Source organism: Anguilla rostrata, chromosome 16, assembly GCF_018555375.3.
Source record: "Anguilla rostrata isolate EN2019 chromosome 16, ASM1855537v3, whole genome shotgun sequence".
Taxonomy (NCBI): Eukaryota; Metazoa; Chordata; class Actinopteri; order Anguilliformes; family Anguillidae; genus Anguilla; species Anguilla rostrata.
Genome location: NC_057948.1, coordinates 961,305 through 982,087, shown reverse-complemented (window position 1 = coordinate 982,087; position 20,783 = coordinate 961,305). Strand labels below are relative to the sequence as shown.

Genomic DNA, 20,783 nt, shown 5'->3' with positions numbered 1-20,783 from the left:
AATGCACAACATAAATATTTAAAATTAATATGATTTGATTAGCATCTGTAATTGACCGCGGTCTGGCATCGACCCCTCTATGGGTGCCGTGTGGGAAGGATGTGCCTAATGGCTGCAGTACCGGGCAATGCTTCTGGGGGTCACTGTGCCTACAGGCCGTATATGTCTGGAGGTGGAGATGGAGCTGCAGGAGTCTTGCAGATGACGCTTTTAAGGAAGAGCAGTGAAGCACGTTGCTGTTGCCCTTGATGCCCTTGCATGTTAAAAGCTTTTTCCCTTCCTGCGAGTTTCTTACTAGCGTTGCTGTTTGCTCCAACATTTTCTTTTCTCCTTCCGTTCCATTTAGCAACTGGTTGCCCAGATGAAGCAGGATCCTCAGGTAAGGAGCACCTCTCATCTCTCTTTTATTCAATAGAATTTCCTCTGACACTTTTAAGAAAGCAGCCCAATGTCAAACTAATTGATGTTTGTAAATTGTACACAGAAAATAAATATTAATGGTTGTAGATTGTATACTGGAACTGCGTATTAATGGTTGTAGATCGTACACAGGAACTACGTGAGCTCATCCTGTTCTTTATGAGCTGTGGTAGTTTAAGACCAGTGTATAAGTCTCTGTGTTTTTGCACTTAAACTCAGGATGTTTCACATAAACCTGCAAAGTCTACTTGCTGTGCAATCCAAATTAAAACTTTTTCAGTTGTGTTCATCCTCTGTGTGGTGTTGTGATGTGCAGTGTAAAGACCGAAATGTGAATTTGAAAAGTTCAGTACAGGTATCCTTCCTTATTTCACTGCTGTGTCACAGTGTGGCATTTGTTTCAAAGTATGAATAAGTGTCTGAATAAAAGATGTGCAGTTCAAACTGCCAAATTAGGCTTTGCAATTGAATTATAGATGTGCAGCAGTACAGCTGAATTAGGGATGTGCAGTGCAGCTGAATTAGGGATGTGCTGTGCAACTGAATTAGGGATGTGCAGTGCAGCTGAATTAGGGATGTGCAGCGCAGCTGAATTAGGGATGTGCAGCGCAGCTGAATTAGGGATGTGCTGTGCAGCTGAATTAGGGATGTGCAGTGCCCCTGAATTATGGATGTGAAATGCAGCTGAATTAAATAGATGTGCCAAAAAACGGAGCGTGTCGAAAGCAGGTTTCTATTGGTTGATAATTTGGTCAGAAACACAAGCATTCTCATGAGAAGTAGGCGTATCAAAGGCGTTTTTTTGTGTGACTGTGAAAACATCTCAGAACTGCTTCCTTCATATCAAACTATACATCATATCGGAGGAAGATGCCTGCCTTAAATGCGGACATTATTTCGTAATGTCCATGCTTCTCTTCCATACACTTTTAGCATACTGTGACTTTTTAAATGGCTGATCCTTTTAACTTCTATCTACATTTATGCCACATAGGCATTTCTCAACACCAGTATAGTAAAATGGGTAAGGAACTGGTCTCACTGGTTCAATTCCCGGGTAGGACACTGCCAATGTACCCTTGAGCTGAAGGTACTAAACCTGCATTGCTTCAGTGTCTATCCAGCTGTGTACTGTAAATGGATGCCATGTAAATGCTGTGTGAAAAGTTGCGCAAGTCGCGCTGGATACGAGCGTCCGCTAAACGCCTGCGATGTAATGCGTTAAAGAGTAGTGGAGGACCGCTGCTCTGACCGTCCCGTTTTCCCCTTTCCGCAGAACGCTGATCTGAAGAAGCAGCTCCACGAACTTCAAGCCAACATCACGGCCCTGAGCGAGAAGCAGGTAGGGTGCTGAAGCAGGGCTTTCTGGGATTGTTTGTCGGCCTGACTGGCACTACTTGCGCACGGTTACCCACTAGTGTGCGCGTGGGGTTACCCAGCCAAACAGTCGTGGGCTTCCTGTGGCAGCTGGAGTGTTTGGGATGAAATTCCGCCAGAGTGACGTGTGGGACCCTGTCCACGTGTTTTGTAAATTTGAAATGCCGAATCGGAGTTTGAATGGGCAGTAGAACCTCACGGATGTGTACCTTGGAGCTATGGACTGATAATGTGAGATAATCAAGCTCCTTGTTATACAATACATCTGTTTTCTTTGTTATTATCACTGACACAAACAAGTGAGTTAATTGGAAACGAGTCACACTTTACAATGTTAAGGTGGCAGTTCATCTCTTCTTCTGTATTTCTGTGTTGGGTCCTTGTGTGCAATAAAGCATGCCTTCTATGGCATTCCTCTGCACATTAACAGCTGCATTTACTGATGCATTTATTAATCAACAGTTCTTGTTGTTTTACTATCGGTTTAGAAATCATTTTGTCATTAAATTAGGAACTTTTTGTAAAATTGGGCCAGATTAATGCAAGTCACCATTCCAATTAATGAATGAAGTTGAAGTGAATTCATTTTTACAAATGTTGCGGAGTTCCAGGTGACCACCGTCCCCAGGGCGTTCGTGCCTGAGGTTCAGTGCAGTACGTGCGCAGCTTGGTTTTATGCAGATGTCTTAAATTTGTTTTATAGTTTGTTTGGTGTATTTCATATTTTGTGACCTGTGTTTACCTTCCCAATGGAGAAATTTGACGTGACCTGTTTCCTGAAATTTAGGCACGTTTTAAAGATCAGTCTACTTTATTTTGGATTAAAAACACCTGTGTTTTCACCTGGTATAAAAATGCTGAATTAAAGGGTTGTCTTGACTGATTTTTAGTTTTTTTTTCCTACAAATGACTAAAAGTATCAGGGACAAAAGCTGGTGTTTCCCTCAGCAGAAATTGTTTTACGGTCCTGGGGGGTCAGCGCCCCCCTGCTCAGCCAGGCTTTCCCTGCGACAGCCTGAGCTTTCCCTGCACAGCCGAGCTTTCCCTGCGCAGCCGAGCTTCCTGTCCTCCTGCACCATCCCGAACTTCCCTGCACAGCCGAGCTTCCCCTGCACAGCCGAGCTTTCCCTGCACAGCCGAGCTTTCCCTGCACAGCCGAGCTTCCCCTGCACCGTCGAGCAGGGGGATAAACAGTGCTGACCTTGGGGTCAGTTTTGGCATTTCTCTCATCTTGATAAGGTTAAGATTTCAAAAAGGGGCACCAGATCAGCACTCCTGATGTGAAATTATTTTCCTGACAACAGAGAAAACTTCCACAAAGCAAAGCTTTAATTAGTTATAATGGCCTGAGATGCATTTTAATTGCACAAACTAATGAGGCTCAACACAAATGGCATTTTGTGTGTGTCTGAAGCAGAGAAGATGCGTCTGTGAGACATAATCATCTGGCACACGAGAGGGGTTCCTGCTGTAGATCAAAGTCAAGAATGAAACTGTCACAGCCTTTAAGGAAAATACTTAATCATGGAGATGTTGCCCTGCAGGGATATGGAAACAGAATGGCTCTGTGTAAATCAAGCATGCTGCAGCGTAAATCAAATGTGATGCAGCGTCAATCAAACATGCTGCAGTGTGAATCAAACGTGCTGCAGCGTGAATCAAGCATGCTGCAGCGTGAATCAAACGTGCTGCAGCGTAAATCAAGCATGCTGCAGCTTGAATCAAACGTGCTGCAGCGTAAATCAAACGTGCTGCAGCATAAATCAAATGTGCTGCAGAGTAAATCAGACGTGCTGCAGCGTAAATCAAAGTGCTGCAGCGTAAGTCAAACATGCTGCAGGTGAATCAAACGTGCGCTGTCAACAGCAGTAAATCAAAGTGCTGCAGCCTGAATCAAACGTACTGCAGCGTAAATCAAACGTGCTGCAGCGTAAATCAAACGTGCTGCAGCGTAAATCAAACGTGCTGCAGCGTAAATCAAACGTGCTGCAGCGTGAATCAAAAGTGCTGCAGCGTGAATCAAACGTGCTGCAGCGTAAATCAGACGTGCTGCAGCGTGAATCAAACGTGCTGCAGCGTAAATCAAACGTGCTGCAGCGTGATCAAAGTGCTACCGAATCAACGTGCTGCAGCGTAAATCAAATCTGCTGCAGCGTAAATCAAACATGCTGCAGCGTGAATCAAAAGTGCTGCAGCTGATAAGTTCGCAAACGCTGCTGCAGCTAAATCAAACGTGCTGCAGCGTAAATCAAACGTGCTGCAGCGTAAATTAAACATGCTGCGGTGTTTCCGCTGTGGATTTCTAATGGCTCTTTTTCTGCTGTAGGCCTACCCATAACTTCCCAAGTTAAACGCCGTGTTTCTGCTCAGGGTCCGATATCTCCCGTTAGTGCCTGCTCTTTCTCTCTCTTTGGAGGGGGCCGGGCTGACTGCGCTTCTGTCTCTGCAGCATTTCGCTTCTTCATTTTAATTAAAATAGTAATAAAAAGACAAACGATATACAGTAACTGTTTTGTCAGCGGGTTAAAAATGTAAGGGAAATCTGATTGTTTGGAAGAATTGCATCTGCTGGGGAAGACGGAGGACACTTTCATGGATGTCATTTCTGTGCCATTTTTTCAGAAACCTGTCAAATTTGACATTTTTTGCTGTGTAAAAATAGGTGGAAAGCTTGATTTAACGGTAATACAGTTTTTTATTGTGTTTTATGTAGTTCGGACTTAGATCCCCATTGAGTCATGTAAGAGTTTTTGTGTTTCTAATTTATAATGACATCAAAGTTTATCCCTCACAGGGTGCACTTTGAGTTACTCAGATCATTTTATGTTGCATAAGTGGAAACTTTTTTATTGCTATTGTTTCATTGCTGTTGCCAGAGAGGGTGTGTAACAGCACAGATAGGTGTGTAACAGCACAGAGAGGGTGTGTAACAGCACAGAGAGGTGTGTAACGGCACAGAGAGGGTGTGTAACGGCCCATAGAGGGGTGTGTAACGGCACAGAGAAGGGTGTGTAATGGCACAGAGAGGGTGTGAAACGGCACAGAGAGGGTGTGTAACAGCACAGAGAGGGTGTGTGTAACGGCACAGAGAGGGTGTGTAACGGCACAGAGAGGGTGTGTGACGGCACAGAGAGGGTGTGTAAAAGCACAGAGAGGGTGTGTAACGGCACAGAGAGGGTGTGTGACGGCACAGAGAGGGTGTGTAAAAGCACAGAGAGGGTGTGTAACGGCACAGAGAGGGTGTGTAACGGCACAGAGACGGTGTGTAAAAGCACAGAGAGTGTGTGTAACGGCACAGAGAGGGTGTGTGACGGCACAGAGAGGGTGTGTAAAAGCACAGAGAGGGTGTGTAACGGCACAGAGAGGGTGTGTGACGGCACAGAGACGGTGTGTAACGGCACAGAGAGGGTGTGTAACGGCACAGAGAGGGTGTGTAACGGCACAGAGAGGGTGTGTAACAGCACAGAGAGGGTGTGTAACGGCACAGAGACGGTGTGTAACGGCACAGAGAGGGTGTGTGACGGCACAGAGAGGGTGTGTGACGGCACAGAGAGGGTGTGTGTAAAAGCACAGAGAGGGTGTACAACGGCACAGAGAGGGTGTAACGGCACAGAGAGGGTGTGTAACAGCACAGAGAGGGTGTGTGACGGCACAGAGAGGGTGTGTAAAAGCACAGAGAGGGTGTGTAACGGCACAGAGAGGTGTGTAATGGCACAGAGAGGGTGTGTAACGGCACAGAGAGGTGTGTGTAAAAGCACAGAGAGGGTGTACAACGGCACAGAGAGGGTGTAACGGCACAGAGAGGGTGTGTAACGGCACAGAGAGGGTGTGTGACGGCACAGAGAGGGTGTGTAAAGGCACAGAGAGGGTGTGTAACGGCACAGAGAGGTGTGTAACGGCACAGAGAGGTGTGTGTAACGGCACAGAGAGGGTGTGTAACGGCACAGAGAGGGTGTGTAACGGCACAGAGAGTGTGTGTAACGGCAGAGAGAGGGTGTGTAAAAGCACAGAGAGGGTGTGTAACAGCCCAGAGAGGGTGTGTAACAGCCCAGAGAGGGTGTGTAACGGCACAGAGAGGTGTGTGTAACGGCACAGAGAGGGTGTGTAACGGCACAGAGAGGGTGTAACGGCACAGAGAGGTGTGTAACGACACAGAGAGGGTGTGTAACGGCAGAGAGAGGGTGTGTAACGGCACAGAGAGGATGTGTAACGGCACAGAGAGGGTGTGTAACGGCACAGAGAGGGTGTGTAACGGCACAGAGAGGGTGTGTAACGGCACAGAGAGGGTGTGTAACGGCACAGAGAGGGTGTGTAACGGCACAGAGGGTGTGTGTAACGGCACAGAGAGGTGTGTAACGGCACAAAGAGGGTGTAACGGCACAGAGAGGGTGTGTAACGGCACAGAGAGGTGTGTAACGGCACAGAGAGGGTGTGTAACAGCACAGAGAGGGTGTGTAACGGCACAGAGAGGGTGTAACGGCACAGAGAGGGTGTGTAACAGCACAGAGAGGGTGTGTGACGGCACAGAGAGGGTGTGTAAAAGCACAGAGAGGGTGTGTAACGGCACAGAGAGGGTGTGTAACGGCACAGAGAGGTGTGTAACGGCACAGAGAGGGTGTGTAACGGCACAGAGAGGGTGTGTAACGGCACAGAGAGGGTGTGTAACGGCACAGAGAGTGTGTGTAACGGCACAGAGGGGGTGTGTAACAGCACAGAGAGGTGTGTAACGGCACTGAGAGGGGTGTAACGGCTCAGAGAGTGTGTGTAACGGCACAGAGGGGTGTGTAAAAGCACAGAGAGGGTGTGTAACGGCACAGAGAGTGTGTGTAACGGCACAGAGAGGGTGTGTAACGGCACAGAGAGGGTGTGTAACGGCACAGAGAGGGTGTGTAACGGCACAGAGAGGGTGTAACGGCACAGAGAGGGTGTGTAACAGCACAGAGAGGGTGTGTGACGGCACAGAGAGGGTGTGTAAAAGCACAGAGAGGGTGTGTAACGGCACAGAGAGGTGTGTAACAGCACAGAGAGGGTGTGTAATGGCCCAGAGAGGGTGTGTAACGGCACAGAGAGGGTGTGTAACAGACAGAAGCACATTTACCACAGATATTAGCACATTTACCACAGACACGAGCACATTTACCACAGATAGCAGACACGTTTTTACAAGTTTTTAACTGTATCTCCAATCATTTATGTCATTATAGTAAAAAATAGAGCCCGACCGATGCCAGATTTTTGGGTCCGATGCAGATCCCGATTTTGGAGAGTCCTAGCCCACCGATTACCGATATTTTGTCAAAAAGTGCAACATTTTCAAATCAATTTGAAAAAATTTAAGAACATTTAACTTATAAGCAAACAAATAAAAATAAAAATAAACACAAAGAACTTTTTCGATAAAAAAGTTAAAGATGATTTTAAATTACATATATATATTAACACCATCTTTAAGTGTGTAAAACCAAATAACTCCACACCTTGCTTTTACTTTCTTATTCAGCCATCTATAAAAAGATTAATTTAAAAAAATCAGTTTTCCAGTTTCAAACATGTATTTTTATGAATATTATTATTATTGTTGTTGTTATTAATTTATTATTATTATTTCTTAGTATCTATTCTCAGTACATTAATTATATTTTTTTATTTTGTTCCTACTACATGATCTCAAAGAGTAAGACTATCTAGCGAGCTTCCCTGTCCATAAGAATTCGGTGGTGAAAATAACTACAATGCGCTCTGACGCGTGACTAGATGACACACTCGCTCGCAATAACGCATTAGCTATTGACACAGCCTCATTATTTCTTATTATATATTCTTAGTAAGTTAAATGAATTATATTTTCTTATTTTATTTCTGCCACATGATCTCAAAGAGTAAGACATTATCTAGCGGAGCTAAAGCGTGAATCAAGTGTAACGTTAGATGAAATTAAATTGACTGAATTAAATGCGTGACAAAAACTACAATGCACTTTCGTGCAGGTTACCCGTGCTAACTGTTGGTTGATTCACTTCTCCAACAGCAATCCTTCTCTCATGTTATCACGACAAAGCTAGATAACATGGCTTAAAATGATCCATATTAGAAGTGTTTTATCTGCGTATTTACTGTCTGGTTAGCTTGCTACGATGACGCGTGACTAGATGACACACTCGCTTGCAGTAACGCGTTGGCTATTGACACAGTATCATATAGTAGCTAATATCATTATCTCAGATAAAAAAACAAATGTGTGATGCATTCAATCACCATTTTATTTTGGCTGGTTATTTATTTGAGAATACAGCGATGTCCTCTGGAAATGTAGATCCTACACTGCTTATGTGCTCACTGCCACTTCATAGAGGCTTGCTAGCCAGCTAGCTTGCTAAAGTGAACCAAATATGTTAGCTAGCTCGCTCGCTTGATAATGAGGATCGATAAACATAGTGGTCGTATAAACACATTTAATTAAAAACTTTCACTAAATATACATACCTTTATTGCGGCAATCAAATCTGTGCAGACAAGTCTTGCCGTGGAGAATGTTGGATGAGGCACGAGTGACAAACGTCTTATTAGAGAAGTAGCGCGTCAGCTGCTGCAGTTCACACTTGTATTAGTGCTCCCTCTACTGGATAATTGTAGTAAATAGCAATTACAATGTTCGAACAGACAAGTACAGATAAATAATCATTGTTTTTTTGTTTATTATACTTATAAATATTGGGACACATCGGCGGCATAACTGCCGATCCCGATGTCGTCAAAAAAGTCAAATAATGGCCGATATATTGGCCAAACCGATATATTGGTCGGGCTCTAGTGATAAGTAGATGTGATGAGTTAATGTGGGTCTGTGATGAGTAGCTGTGGTGAGTTATTGTATGTCTGTGATAAGTAGATGTGATGAGTTAATGTGGGTCTGTGATGAGTAGCTGTGGTGAGTTAATGTGGGTCTGATGAGTAGCTGTGATGAGTTAATGTGGGTCTGTGATTAGTAGCTGTGATGAGTTAATGTGGGTCTGTGATGAGTAGCTGTGGTGAGTTATTGTATGTCTGTGATAAGTAGATGTGATGAGTTAATGTGGGTCTGTGATGAGTAGCTGTGGTGAGTTATTGTATGTCTGTGATAAGTAGATGTGATGAGTTAATGTGGGTCTGTGATAAGTAGCTGTGAAGAGTTAATGTAGGTCTGTGATGAGTAGCTGTGAAGAGTTAATGTAGGTCTGTGATAAGTAGATGTGATGAGTTAATGTGGGTCTGTGATTAGTAGCTGTGGTGAGTTATTGTATGTCTGTGATAAGTAGATGTGATGAGTTAATGTGAGTCTGTGATAAGTAGATGTGATGAGTTAATGTGAGTCTGTGATAAGTAGATGTGATGAGTTAATGTGGGTCTGTGATTAGTAGCTGTGGTGAGTTATTGTATGTCTGTGATAAGTAGATGTGATGAGTTATTGTGGGTCTGTGGTGGTTGCTAGGTTTCTGTCGTTCAGCTTGGAGAAGTGTGTGAGGCAGGTTGCAGTGGGAGGAGAGTTTAAATGAAAGTTTTTTCAGCATGTTTAAACAGTGCCAGCACAGGGCAGCCTTCAGGCAGAGAAGCCCCAGCCAGGCACATTCTCCCTGGGGCAGCTGGCTAGTGCACATGGGGAATTTCTGTTAAAGTTAATGCAAACAGAGGCATCTGTCTATAAAACTGGTCCCTCTCATTGTTGGGTTTTAAAGAATGAATGCTTCCGTTAAATCTGCTGTACAACTGTGTGACATACACGTACACACACACACACGTACGCACACACAATTTAAAGGATGCACCTATGCAAGCTACCTTGCTATCTACCTAAGTCCATCTATCCATCCATCCATTATCTGTATCCGCTTATCCTGGGCAGGGTTGCGGGGGGTGCTGGAGCCTATCCCAGCGTGCAGTGGGCTAGTGGCAGGAGTACACCCTGGACAGGCTGCAAATCTATCGCAGGGCTACCTACCTAAGTAACTTTGGGTCCTCAGAACCCTGCATGGTGACAGCTGTCGCCGGCGGTGATACGATGCGTGCTTGGCGCGTGTGTTAAACTGGAGGCAGGAGTTCAGACAGCCGGATGGGAGAGAGACTGGGAGCGTGAGTCCTGGATCCACGGAGGCTGCGGAGATGCGGCTACACGTGGGTCTTTAAGACAGGTTCACTTTTTTAAAAATGCATTGCATCGATTCGATGAAACGGCTTTCTCCCTCGCTATTAGATAACGTACACGCAACCCATGAATGTTTGAAGAGATTCATTGTGGGAATTGATCCACGCAGCCTAGCTTTATTGGATTCTCTGCATTAAAATATGAAATGCCTAAAACCGGCTTTGTGTAGCATCCTTAGATGGCATGTTTTCCGTGATGCCAGTAATATCTGTATTTTCCTGGCTGTCATTGGTCTGGATGCTCGCTAACCGCGCTGTGGCTCGATGAATGGCCTGGCCTGTTCCTTCCAGGCAAGCTCATTGCGCCATGTCGACTTGCATTTGCTGATTATCACCTTTTATGTTACAAATGTAGCCACATGCTGCATGAATTGGAATTGGTTGGATTTTGGATTTGACTGGAAAAAGGATTTGATTGGAAAGTTAGATTTGAAAAGGTTGTTAAGATTTTATCCTTCATTCTGGATCTCAGCTATAGGACAGACGTGGAAAGCCTGTTGACACGTGAGAGCTGGGTTCTGAACATGTTTTGTTTGGTCCCCCCATAATGTACGGGCAACTGCACGTGTACCTGTGTGTGTGTGTTAGTGTGCGAGAGTGTGTGTGAGAAAGCGTGTGTGAAAGAATGCGTGTGAATGTGTGTGTGATTGTGTGTGTGAGAAAGTGTGTGTGTGTGGTAGAGCGTGTGTGTGAAGAAATGTGTGTGTGTTTGTGTGTGTGTGAGTGTGTGAGTGTGTGAGCGTGTGTGTGAAAGAGTGCGTGTGAATGTGTGTGTGAGAGCTTGTGTGAATTTGTGTGTGTGAGAGATTTTCACAGAATGCTGGCCAGGCTGTTTATGACTGAGGGAATGAACTTTTTTAACGAGGGACTGGCTGTCCTCTAGGGGTCAGTGAGAGAGCTGCAAGCATTGCTGAATTTCCGGGCCATGCCTTGCACTTCAAACTTTTTTCTCTTCTAACATGCACCTGGTATCACGAGAAAGGCATCCTGCAGACTTGAAAACGATCATTTAGGTGTAACACTGATTAAGAGATAGCCTATGTTGTTTTGCATTGAGTATTTTCATAAAAGGGTTCTTATAAATCTGTTAGTTCTTACATGTAGCATGTAGCTGAATTTCTGCAGCCTGTTTTAATTCAGAAGAGAATTATGTTTTGTCACGTGCAGCAACTCCCCTGGGAGGGACAGAATGGTTGGACTCTGGGAGATGCGCTGACTCCAGTTTCCACCGGTGTTTTAATTGTCCGAGAGGGAGAGTTTATTATGTTTTACTCATAATAAACTTTTTTTTGGAAAATTTGACTTATAAAGCATCAGTTTTTGGGGCTTGTTTAAAGTCTGCCCCTCTCTCTGTCTAAGTCTAGTTTTTTTCTCTCTCTCTCTTTCTCTGTTCCAATTCTGGTCTCAGACACCTAAAAGAAGCACGCATGTAATACTAGAGCCACTATGTAACGGTCCCAGTGCGTATGCCCAGTTAACCGGTAGGCGTGGACTCAGACTGCCCTAGTTTTCTTTTCCAGACTGACCCCTGCAGCATCTATATAGTGTCATTCTTTATATTGTATGAACTCTTTAAGACTACCTCTAATGGTTCTCTTTTTATTGAGTCTGGACCACGTCTAGCCTAATGCTTCCCATTGTGTTTTGAGTACAGACCACCATATTGGTTCCCATTGTGTTTTGAATACAGACCACTTCTTACGGTTCCGATTCTGTTTTCAGTACAGACCACCTCTAATGCTTATCTTTGTGTTCTCACTACAGACCAGCTATAATGCTTCCCCTTGTGTCTCTTAGTACAGACCACCTCTAATGCTTCTCTTTGTGTTCTGAGTACAGACCACCTCTAATGCTTCTCTTTGGGTTCTGAATACAGACCACCTCTAATGCTTCTCTTTGTGTTCTGAGTACAGACTACCTCTAATGCGTCCCTTTGTGTTCAGTACAGACTACCTCTAATATCTCCCTTTCTGTTCTCAATACAAACCACCTCTAATGCTGAACTTTGTGTTTTGAGTACAGACACCTCTAATGCTTGTCTTTGTGTTTTGAGTACAAACATCTCTAATGCTTATCTTTGTGTTTTGAGTACAGACTTCTCTAATGCTTATCTTTGTGTTTTGAGTACAGACCACCTCTAATGCTTATCTTTGTGTTTTGAGTATAGATCACTAGTTTGTTTTCTTACCACAGACCACCTCTCACTTAGAAAATAACTTCTGCAGTCACCATCAATGTTTTCGGAGCAAGGCCAGTAGAAATATCGAAACTTAATTAAACCTTCCCCACTGTCTAATAGCACAGTTAAAACAGCATTGTGCTCTATATTGAAAAAAAAAAAAGAAACTTTCCAGCAAGGCTACCAAAAACAGAAGCAGTTGGTTTATCTTTGTTGGGTCATGATGACAGAGTGCTGGCTTTGAAATTTGCACTCAGTTCAGTCGCACAAGTGCCTATTATCTTTGTGAATTCTTCAATTCTTTTTTTTTTTTGTACAAAATATAGGCCTAATTCTGACAGCAGCATTCATAATAACAGCTTAAAAATGGTAATGAATTTTTCAGTTTAACCTCACGCTAAGTTGAAATGGTCTTCAGGCACTCACCCCTCCCATTCAGGTTTGCGATCAATATATGATCAAAGTGGTCTCTGTGATTACTAATGAATTTGTTGTGGGGCAGAAAGAACCTCTCTCCATCCCTTAGATTAAGCATTCAAAAGAAGGTTCCAGAAATATTACTCTGTATAGAGTATCTTGCACACTGGCGGGCAGGGGCACACACACAGTGTGTTAGGCTGTCTGTAGGGCCTGTGTGTTAGGCTGTCCTGTAGGGCCTGTGTGTTGGGCTTTCCCATAGGGCCATGTGTGTTGGGCTGTCCTGTAGGGCCTGTGTGTTAGGCTGTCCCGTAGGGCTTGTGTGTTAGGCTGTTCCGTAGGGCCATATGTGTTAGGCTGTCCTGTAGGGCCTGTGTGTTAAGCTGTCCCGTAGGGCCTGTGTGTTAGGCTGTCCTGTAGGGTCTGTGTGTTAGGCTGTCCCATAGGGCCATGTGTGTTAGGCTGTCTGTAGGGCCTGTGTGTTAGGCTGTCCTGTAGGGTCTGTGTGTTAGACTGTCCCGTAGGGCCTGTGTGTTAGGCTGTTCCGTAGGGCCATATGTGTTAGGCTGTTCCGTAGGGCCATATGTGTTAGGCTGTCCTGTAGGGCCTGTGTGTTAAGCTGTCCCGTAGGGCCTGTGTGTTAGGCTGTCCTGTAGGGTCTGTGTGTTAGGCTGTCCCATAGGGCCATGTGTGTTAGGCTGTCTGTAGGGCCTGTGTGTTAGGCTGTCCTGTAGGGCCTGTGTGTTAGGCTATCCTGTAGGGCCTGTGTGTTAGGCTGTCCTGTAGGGCCTGTGTGTTAGGCTGTTCCGTAGGGTCTGTGTGTTAGACTGTCCCGTAGGGGAATCTCCCCAGCAAAGCCGGGATGCCCCTCATCTCTCTGCCATTATTTGGGTTGGCTCTCCTGTGGATGTGATTAGACTGGGAGTGTAGACCTGGAGAAGGATCTTACCGGCATTAAACCTACGCTCCATTTGCAGCAGTGCTCCCCAGCTAAATGCTTGCCTTACTGTCACTGCATCTCTCCATCTGTCTCTCACTCTCACTCTCTTTCTCTCTCGCTCTCTCTCAAACTCCATCTCTCCCTCTCTCTCTTGCTCTCTCTCCATCTATCTCTCGTTTTTTTTTCTCTTCCCCTCTCTCTGTCAGGATGGGGCGCGGGAATGGACCCAAATGCAGAGTGCAGGGAAAAATACAAAACTCCAAAATAAGCCAAACAAAGACTTTACTTCAAAATGGGGAACAAAGGGAACAGAAAGCCTCGCAGGGCGGTTATAACAACACAAAGAAAAACCTCAAAAACACGGGAAAACAAAAACCAAAAGTCCCAAAAACGTAGAGAAACAAAACAGGCAAGGAACAGGCAACAAGCAACGAGCAGGCAAGGAACATAAGGCAAGCATAAGGCAGGCAACAAGCATAAGGCAAGCAAGGAACAGGCAACAAGCAAGCAAGGATCCAGCACTTGAGTCAGGGAGAAAGGAGACTTAAATAGACCTGACGCAGACGAGACACAGGAGGGCACAATGAACAATCAGGCCACAGAGAGGGAAGGGAACACGAGACAATCAGCAACTAATAAAGGGATAATTGGAAACAATAAAACAATTAAACAAGACACAAAGCAGAGGTGCCGCCATCTGGCGGCCCAACCAGGAATAACAAGGGGAAGACACAGAACCCTGACACTCTCCATCTCTCTCTTTGTAGATTTTTGTGTTTGTTCTTTTCTTCAGTGGTTCGTAAGAGGTGTGGCATGCAATTTTTTAATATATTTTTCTTATTTATTTATTTTTGTTCTGTGCACACTTAGAGCTACAAAAGGAAAGCATCCTAAGGCCAGACAGAGGATTGTGTTGTGGACTCATGTAATGTCCCGTCTCATGTTCAATCTGAGGACACTTTCCCATTTCTCTATGGCCATCTCACTGTTCCTCTGGAATAATTTTCACTTCAATTTCGAATGTTATATTGGTATGATAATAAACATAAATTGAACCAAACAATTGCTATATCTAACTAGTAACAGCAACAACTAACAGCTCTCTCCGTGAATCTGTTTTTCCCTGTTCTGGCTTGTTGTCTCTGTGCACGCATAGCTGATTGAGCGCATCCCTCTGTGCTCAGCTGGAATATGAGATTTTCATTTGATTTCCCTCCATTTCTATGACATCTTGTCCACACTTGTAGAAAAAGAACGATGTGTGATAAATGGAATCCTGCCATGGCTAGATGGCTCTTGCTGAAGGAATCAATTGTAGTCCTATCACAGTGGGGAGAGTAATTGTCTTTCTCTTTCTCCCTCTCAAATTCAAATTCAAAGCTTTATTGGCATGACTCGAGATACATGAGTTAAAGTGAAGCGTACATATAGAAGTAGAGAAATACATTGGAACATGAACATGAATTGAAACAAACAATAGCTTTATCTAATTGTAGTATCTGTAACTCTCTCTCTCTCTCTCTCTCTCTCTCTCTCACACACACACACACACACACACACAGAGTCCACATACTTTGATAATATATTAATACTCAGTCACTGCCAGGGATATTTGACCTGCTATGTTAAAAGGTCTCTGTAGGGCAGGGGTATATGACCTGCTATGTTAAAAGGTCCCTGTAGGGCAGGGGTATATGACCTGCTATGTTAAAAGGTCTCTGTAGGGCAGGGGTATATGACCTGCTATGTTAAAAGGTCCCTGTAGGGCAGGGGTATATGACCTGCTATGTTAAAAGGTCCCTGTAGGGCAGGGGTATATGACCTGCTATGTTAAAAGGTCTCTGTAGGGCAGGGGTATATGACCTGCTATGTTAAAAGGTCTCTGTAGGGCAGGGGTATATGACCTGCTATGTTAAAAGGTCCCTGTAGGGCAGGGGTATATGACCTGCTATGTTAAAAGGTCCCTGTAGGGCAGGGGTATATGACCTGCTATGTTAAAAGGTCTCTGTAGGGCAGGGGTATATGACCTGCTATGTTAAAAGGTCCCTGTAGGGCAGGGGTATATGACCTGCTATGTTAAAAGGTCCCTGTAGGGCAGGGGTATATGACCTGCTATGTTAAAAGGTCCCTGTAGGGCAGGGGTATATGACCTGCTATGTTAAAAGGTCTCTGTAGGGCAGGGGTATATGACCTGCTATGTTAAAAGGTCCCTGTAGGGCAGGGGTATATGACCTGCTATGTTAAAAGGTCTCTGTAGGGCAGGGGTATATGACCTGCTATGTTAAAAGGTCTGTGTAGGGCACGGGTATATGACCTGCTATGTTAAAAGGTCTCTGTAGGGCAGGGGTATATGACCTGCTATGTTAAAATGCCCCTGTAGGGCAAGGGTATATGACCTGCTATGTTAAAAGGTCTGTGTAGGGCAGGGGTATATGACCTGCTGTGTTAAAAGGTCTGTGTAGGGCACGGGTATATGACCTGCTGTGTTAAAAGGTCTGTGTAGGGCAGGGGTATATGACCTGCTATGTTAAAAGGACAGGAACGTTGAGACCCAGGAAGGTGTGTAAGAGAGGTCTCACTTCCAGGCATGCGGTCTGAGAATCTGCGAGACCCAGCAGTGCTGTTTCCGGACGGTACGGGGGAGAGCGTGTTCAGATCCGTCTGGGTCCAGGACAGGATTTAGCGGTACGCAGAAGCTCAGCGCCGCTCCTTTCCCGTGTTAGGCCGTACCTGGAGACTTCTCCAGCAGGCCCCGCTGTAGTCCTGGTGGGAAAGCTAGGCGGAGGGGCCCCGCCTGTGCCCTTCGGGGGGGGGGGGGGAGTGTGTGGCTGCCGGTGCGCTGGAGCCGGCAGGCTGGGGTTGCTCTGCTGTGGAAGTGTGCTCCTGTGGTCCTGCTTCCTGTGCCTCAGCCTGTCAGCGTTTCCGTAGTGGTGGAGCGGCTTCGGCGTTGGAGGAGCTTGGTCCCCCGAGTCTCTCTCGACGGAACGGGTGCGCAGCACTGCAGCCACTGGGAGTTCAGTGATTGCCGCTCTGTTCACTGAGGGGTTATTTGACCGAATCAGTGAAAATAATGACCTTGTGTTACCGATGGACTAACTTGTAATTCCCACTTGAAAATGATGCAACAGTGAGTTTTTTGAGTCAAAACAGTCCATTTGTAGTGAAACACGTGATTATGTTGTGATTTACAGCAATGCATAATTTAGACATTCTGGATATATTTGGAGACACTGGGTACACTGCTTACTTTTTTTATTCATATATTTTTAGTATTTCTGCGTATCCACCCTTAGATTTGACACACTTGTGGTCAAGGAGTTTTTGATCCAGGACATGTGTAGTTTAACCTGCTGTATAGTTGCACTCTCTCAGTATTTAATTGCAAACTAAACAAGAGCAAAATCATTTTTGATTTTTTTGCCTGGACAGTTGCATTTGTGGCACTTTATTTCTTCCTAAATTATCAGAATCAGAATCTGGTTTATTGGCCAAACATGCTTTTTACACCTACAGGAATTTGACTCTGGTTCACAGTAACTCACACTGTACTTACATTCAACAATGTCAGCAACAACAATGACAAACAACAACAAGAGTAGGTTTTACCTACAGTAAGCAGTAGTGCTATCATGCACAGCAGTACAGTGCGTTGTGCATATGCATTTAATAAGTATGTAATAAATATGAGGAGTGTATGAATAAATTATTGCACAATGAACATGGCTGTGGGTGTGTACGACTATTTTTGATTGGCAGGTATTGTACTGAGGACATGCAGTGGCAGGTCCATGGCTGGGTTAATTGTTCATGAGAGTGATGGTGTTTGGGAAGAAGCTGTTCCTGTGTCTGCTGGTTCTCGTGTGCAGTGCTCCGTAGCGCCCCCCGGAGGGGAGGAGCTCAAAGATGTGGTGGCCAGGATGCGAGGGGTCGGCAATGACCTTCCCCGCCCGCTTCCTGGCTCTGGTGGTGCAGAGATCCTGGAGTGAGGGCAGGTTTAGCCCAATAATCCTTTCTGCAGACCTGATGGTGCGCTGCAGCCGGTGTGTGTCCTGTTTTGTGGCAATGCCAAACCACACTGTTATGGCGGTGGAGAGGACAGGCTCAATCACAGCTGAGTAAAACTGCACCAACAGCTCCTGAGGCATGTTGAACTTCCTCAGCTGGCGCAGGAAGTAGGCCTACATTGTCTGTTGGGCCTTTTTTGTGATGGAGATGATGTTGGTCTCCCACTTCAGGTCCTGGGGGATTGTAGTTCCCAGGAACTTGAAGGTCTCCACGGCTGCCATTATGAATATAAACTATGAATTAATTATGAATATAAACTAATCTAAGTCTGTCTGCGCAGTCTGTGTCCGCAGTCCGCGTGTGCAGTCAGTGCAGTCTGTATTTGCAGTCAGTGCAGTCTGTGTGTGCAGTCAGTGCAATCTGTATGTGCAGTCAGTGCACTCAGTGTGTGCAGTCTGTGCAGTCAGTGTGTGCAGTCAGTGCACTCAGTGTGTGCAGTCTGTGCAGTCAGTGTGTGCAGTCAGTGCACTCAGTGTGTGCAGTCTGTGCAGTCAGTGTTCTTCTAGTTGTTTAATTTTGTTTTAAGCCTGGCTAATCTGCTTGTGTATTATTGTAACAGATTGCTTGGTGTTTATACCACTTCTTTCTGAAAGTGTAAAAAAAAAAAAAGAAACATCCCTCAATACAGAAAAAGTCTTGTTTTTGTTGGATAAAGAGGACCCACAAATGTTTAACCGGAACTGCTCGTGCTGTATCGTTTCTTTTCAGCAACAAGCAAGTGGATTTTTTTAAGCTACTATAGGAACCAATTTAATTTCTAAATGTAAGCTGTGCGTTTTTTAAGGGGTGATTGAATGCTGCCCTCTCTATACTGGGAAGCCCGTTAGTGTTGCTGCATTCGATACTGGTGCTGGTGGAACTGCTCTGTCGCTCCCAACGGCAGTTTGCGCGACTGAGGAAGCCTGAACAGATTGTCCAAAACACTTGTCGTGTCTTCAGCAGAGATCCACACGGTTTAGCCCTGGCAGACAGCACTGTGCACTCTGTCAAATGCATGGACCTGAGAAATACTCAGTCAGATAATAATAGACTACTCAAATAGACACTCAAGGTGGCAGTGTGGTATAATGGGTAAGGAACTGGTCGTGTAACACCTGAAGGTCACAGGTTCAATTCCTGGGTGGGACACACAAGGTACTTAACCTGCATTGCTTCAGTATATATCCAGCTGTATACATAGATTCAATGTAAATGCTATGTAAAAATGCTGCTGCTTCGCGGCTGAGCTGCTGTTGCTCCTAGACATTTCCACATCACAATAACAGCACGTGCAGCTGACCGGGGCAGCTCTAGCATGGCAGAAATTTCAGGAACCAACTTGTTGGAAAGGTGGCAAACTATGACAGCGACCTCTGACCTCTTCAGTACGACCCATTCTACTGCCAATGTTGGTCTATGGAGATTGCATGGCTTTATGCTTGACTTTATAAACCCATTAGCAATTGGTGTGGCTGTAGTAGCCAAAACCACTAATTCATGGTATGCCGTATCCACATGCTTTTGGCTATGTAGTGTGTGACTGTGTGTCCTACAGAAGACTGAACACAAGCTCATGGCCTGTGTGACTGTGTGTGTCTAACTGAACAAGCTTATGGCCTATGTGACTGTGTGTGTCTAACTGAACACAAGCTTATGGCCTGTGTGACAGTTTGTGTGTCTAACTGAACACAAGCTTATGGCCTATGTGACTGTGTGTGTCTAACTGAACACAAGCTTATGGCCTGTGTGACTGTGTGTGTCTAACTGAACACAAGCTTATGGCCTGTGTGACTGTGTGTGTCTAACTGAACACAAGCTTATGGCCTGTGTGACGGTTTGTCCTACAGAAGAAGGTGGTGGAGCAGCTGAGGAAGGATCTGCTGTTGAAGCAGGAGCAGCTGGACCTCCGGCCCCCTGTGCCGGCTGTGCAGCCGCTGCAGCCGGACGGAAAGGTGTCTGCGCAGATCCCGCTCGCTCACCTGCCACAGAGCCTGATCACTCAGCAGGTAGGGCCGAGCCTGCAGTCAGTTTAGTCTGCGCGCAGTCTGTATGCGCAGTCAGTGCAGTCTGTGTGCGCCATCTATAGGTGTAATCAGTGAAGTCAGTGCTGTCTGTATGCGCAGTCAGTGCAGTCAGTGTGTGCAGTCAGTACAGTCTGTGTGCGCAGTCAGTGTGTGCAGTCTGCAGAGTCAGTGTGCACAGTCTGTGCGCGCAGTCAGTGCAGTCTGTGCGCAGTCAGTGTATGCAGTCAGTGCAGTCTGCAGAGTCTGTGTGCGCAGTCAGTGTGTGCAGTCATTGCAGTCTGTGTGCGCAGTCAGTGTGTGCAGTCAGTGCAGTCTGCAGAGTCAGTGTGCGCAGTCTGTGTGCGCAGTCAGTGCAGTCTGTGTGCGCAGTCAGTGTGTGCAGTCAGTGCAGTCTGTGTGAACGTATGAAAACCCAATGAGGAGATCAGGCTGCTCAGTGACACATTTTTGTTGTTTTGGCTCTGTAGTCCAGCAGTCCCACGAGTGTATTATTACATTTATTACTCATAATAAACTTTTTGTATTACAAAACTTCATCAAGCATCAGTTTTGTGGCTTGTTTACAGTTAGCCCAGCCTGCAATCTATCTCTCTCTCTCTCTCTCTCTCTCTGTCTCTGTCTGTGTCTCACACATGCTCTCTCTGTCCCTCTGTTTCAAACGCTCTCTCTCTCTCTCTCTCTCTCTCTCTGTACAGAAGACAGTGACTGTCACCTCAGTACTCACCACTAAGACTCTACCTCTGTTGCTAAAAGCTGCCACGCCTGCCATACCTGCCTCTGTGGTGACGCAGCGACCCACCGTCGCCATGGTCACCACTATCAGCAGCATGCCCAAGCCCACTATCATGAACACTGACTCACAGAATGCCCCACTCAACCTTCAGACATCCGGCAAGCTGGCCAATCAGGGAGCAGAAGCTGTGCGAGTAGTCTCTAGGAATGCCGTCATGGTGAGTACTGCCTGAAATACTTCAGCTTGCATACTTCCCCCCTCAGATATTACAGATTGGCTCATGTCATTTAGTGAAAAGTCACTTAAATGGCATCCTTTGGAAACTTATTTTTGTGCGTACAGTGTATCCCATTGTACACCATATATGTACATTTTCAGTGAAGAATCAGTTATCAAGACTAAATTGAGTTTTTTTAATTCTGAAAAGGTAAATAAAGGACTTGTATTTTGATGCCTAAGTGTAGTAGCATA

General features: G+C 45.4%; 1 protein-coding gene across 6 annotated transcripts in view; it reads left to right on the top strand.

The window, feature by feature from the left end:
* The window catches only part of LOC135241712 (PHD finger protein 21A-like), a 59,645-nt gene that overhangs the window by 15,721 nt on the left and 23,141 nt on the right, over positions 1 to 20,783 (top strand). For all 6 annotated transcript variants that reach the window (XM_064312321.1, XM_064312316.1, XM_064312320.1 and 3 more), the window contains 4 exons: positions 347 to 379; positions 1,697 to 1,762; positions 19,403 to 19,561; positions 20,275 to 20,529. In XM_064312321.1, coding sequence (XP_064168391.1) covers positions 347 to 379; positions 1,697 to 1,762; positions 19,403 to 19,561; positions 20,275 to 20,529 — 513 coding nt within the window. The remainder of the gene's footprint in view (positions 1 to 346; positions 380 to 1,696; positions 1,763 to 19,402; positions 19,562 to 20,274; positions 20,530 to 20,783) is intronic.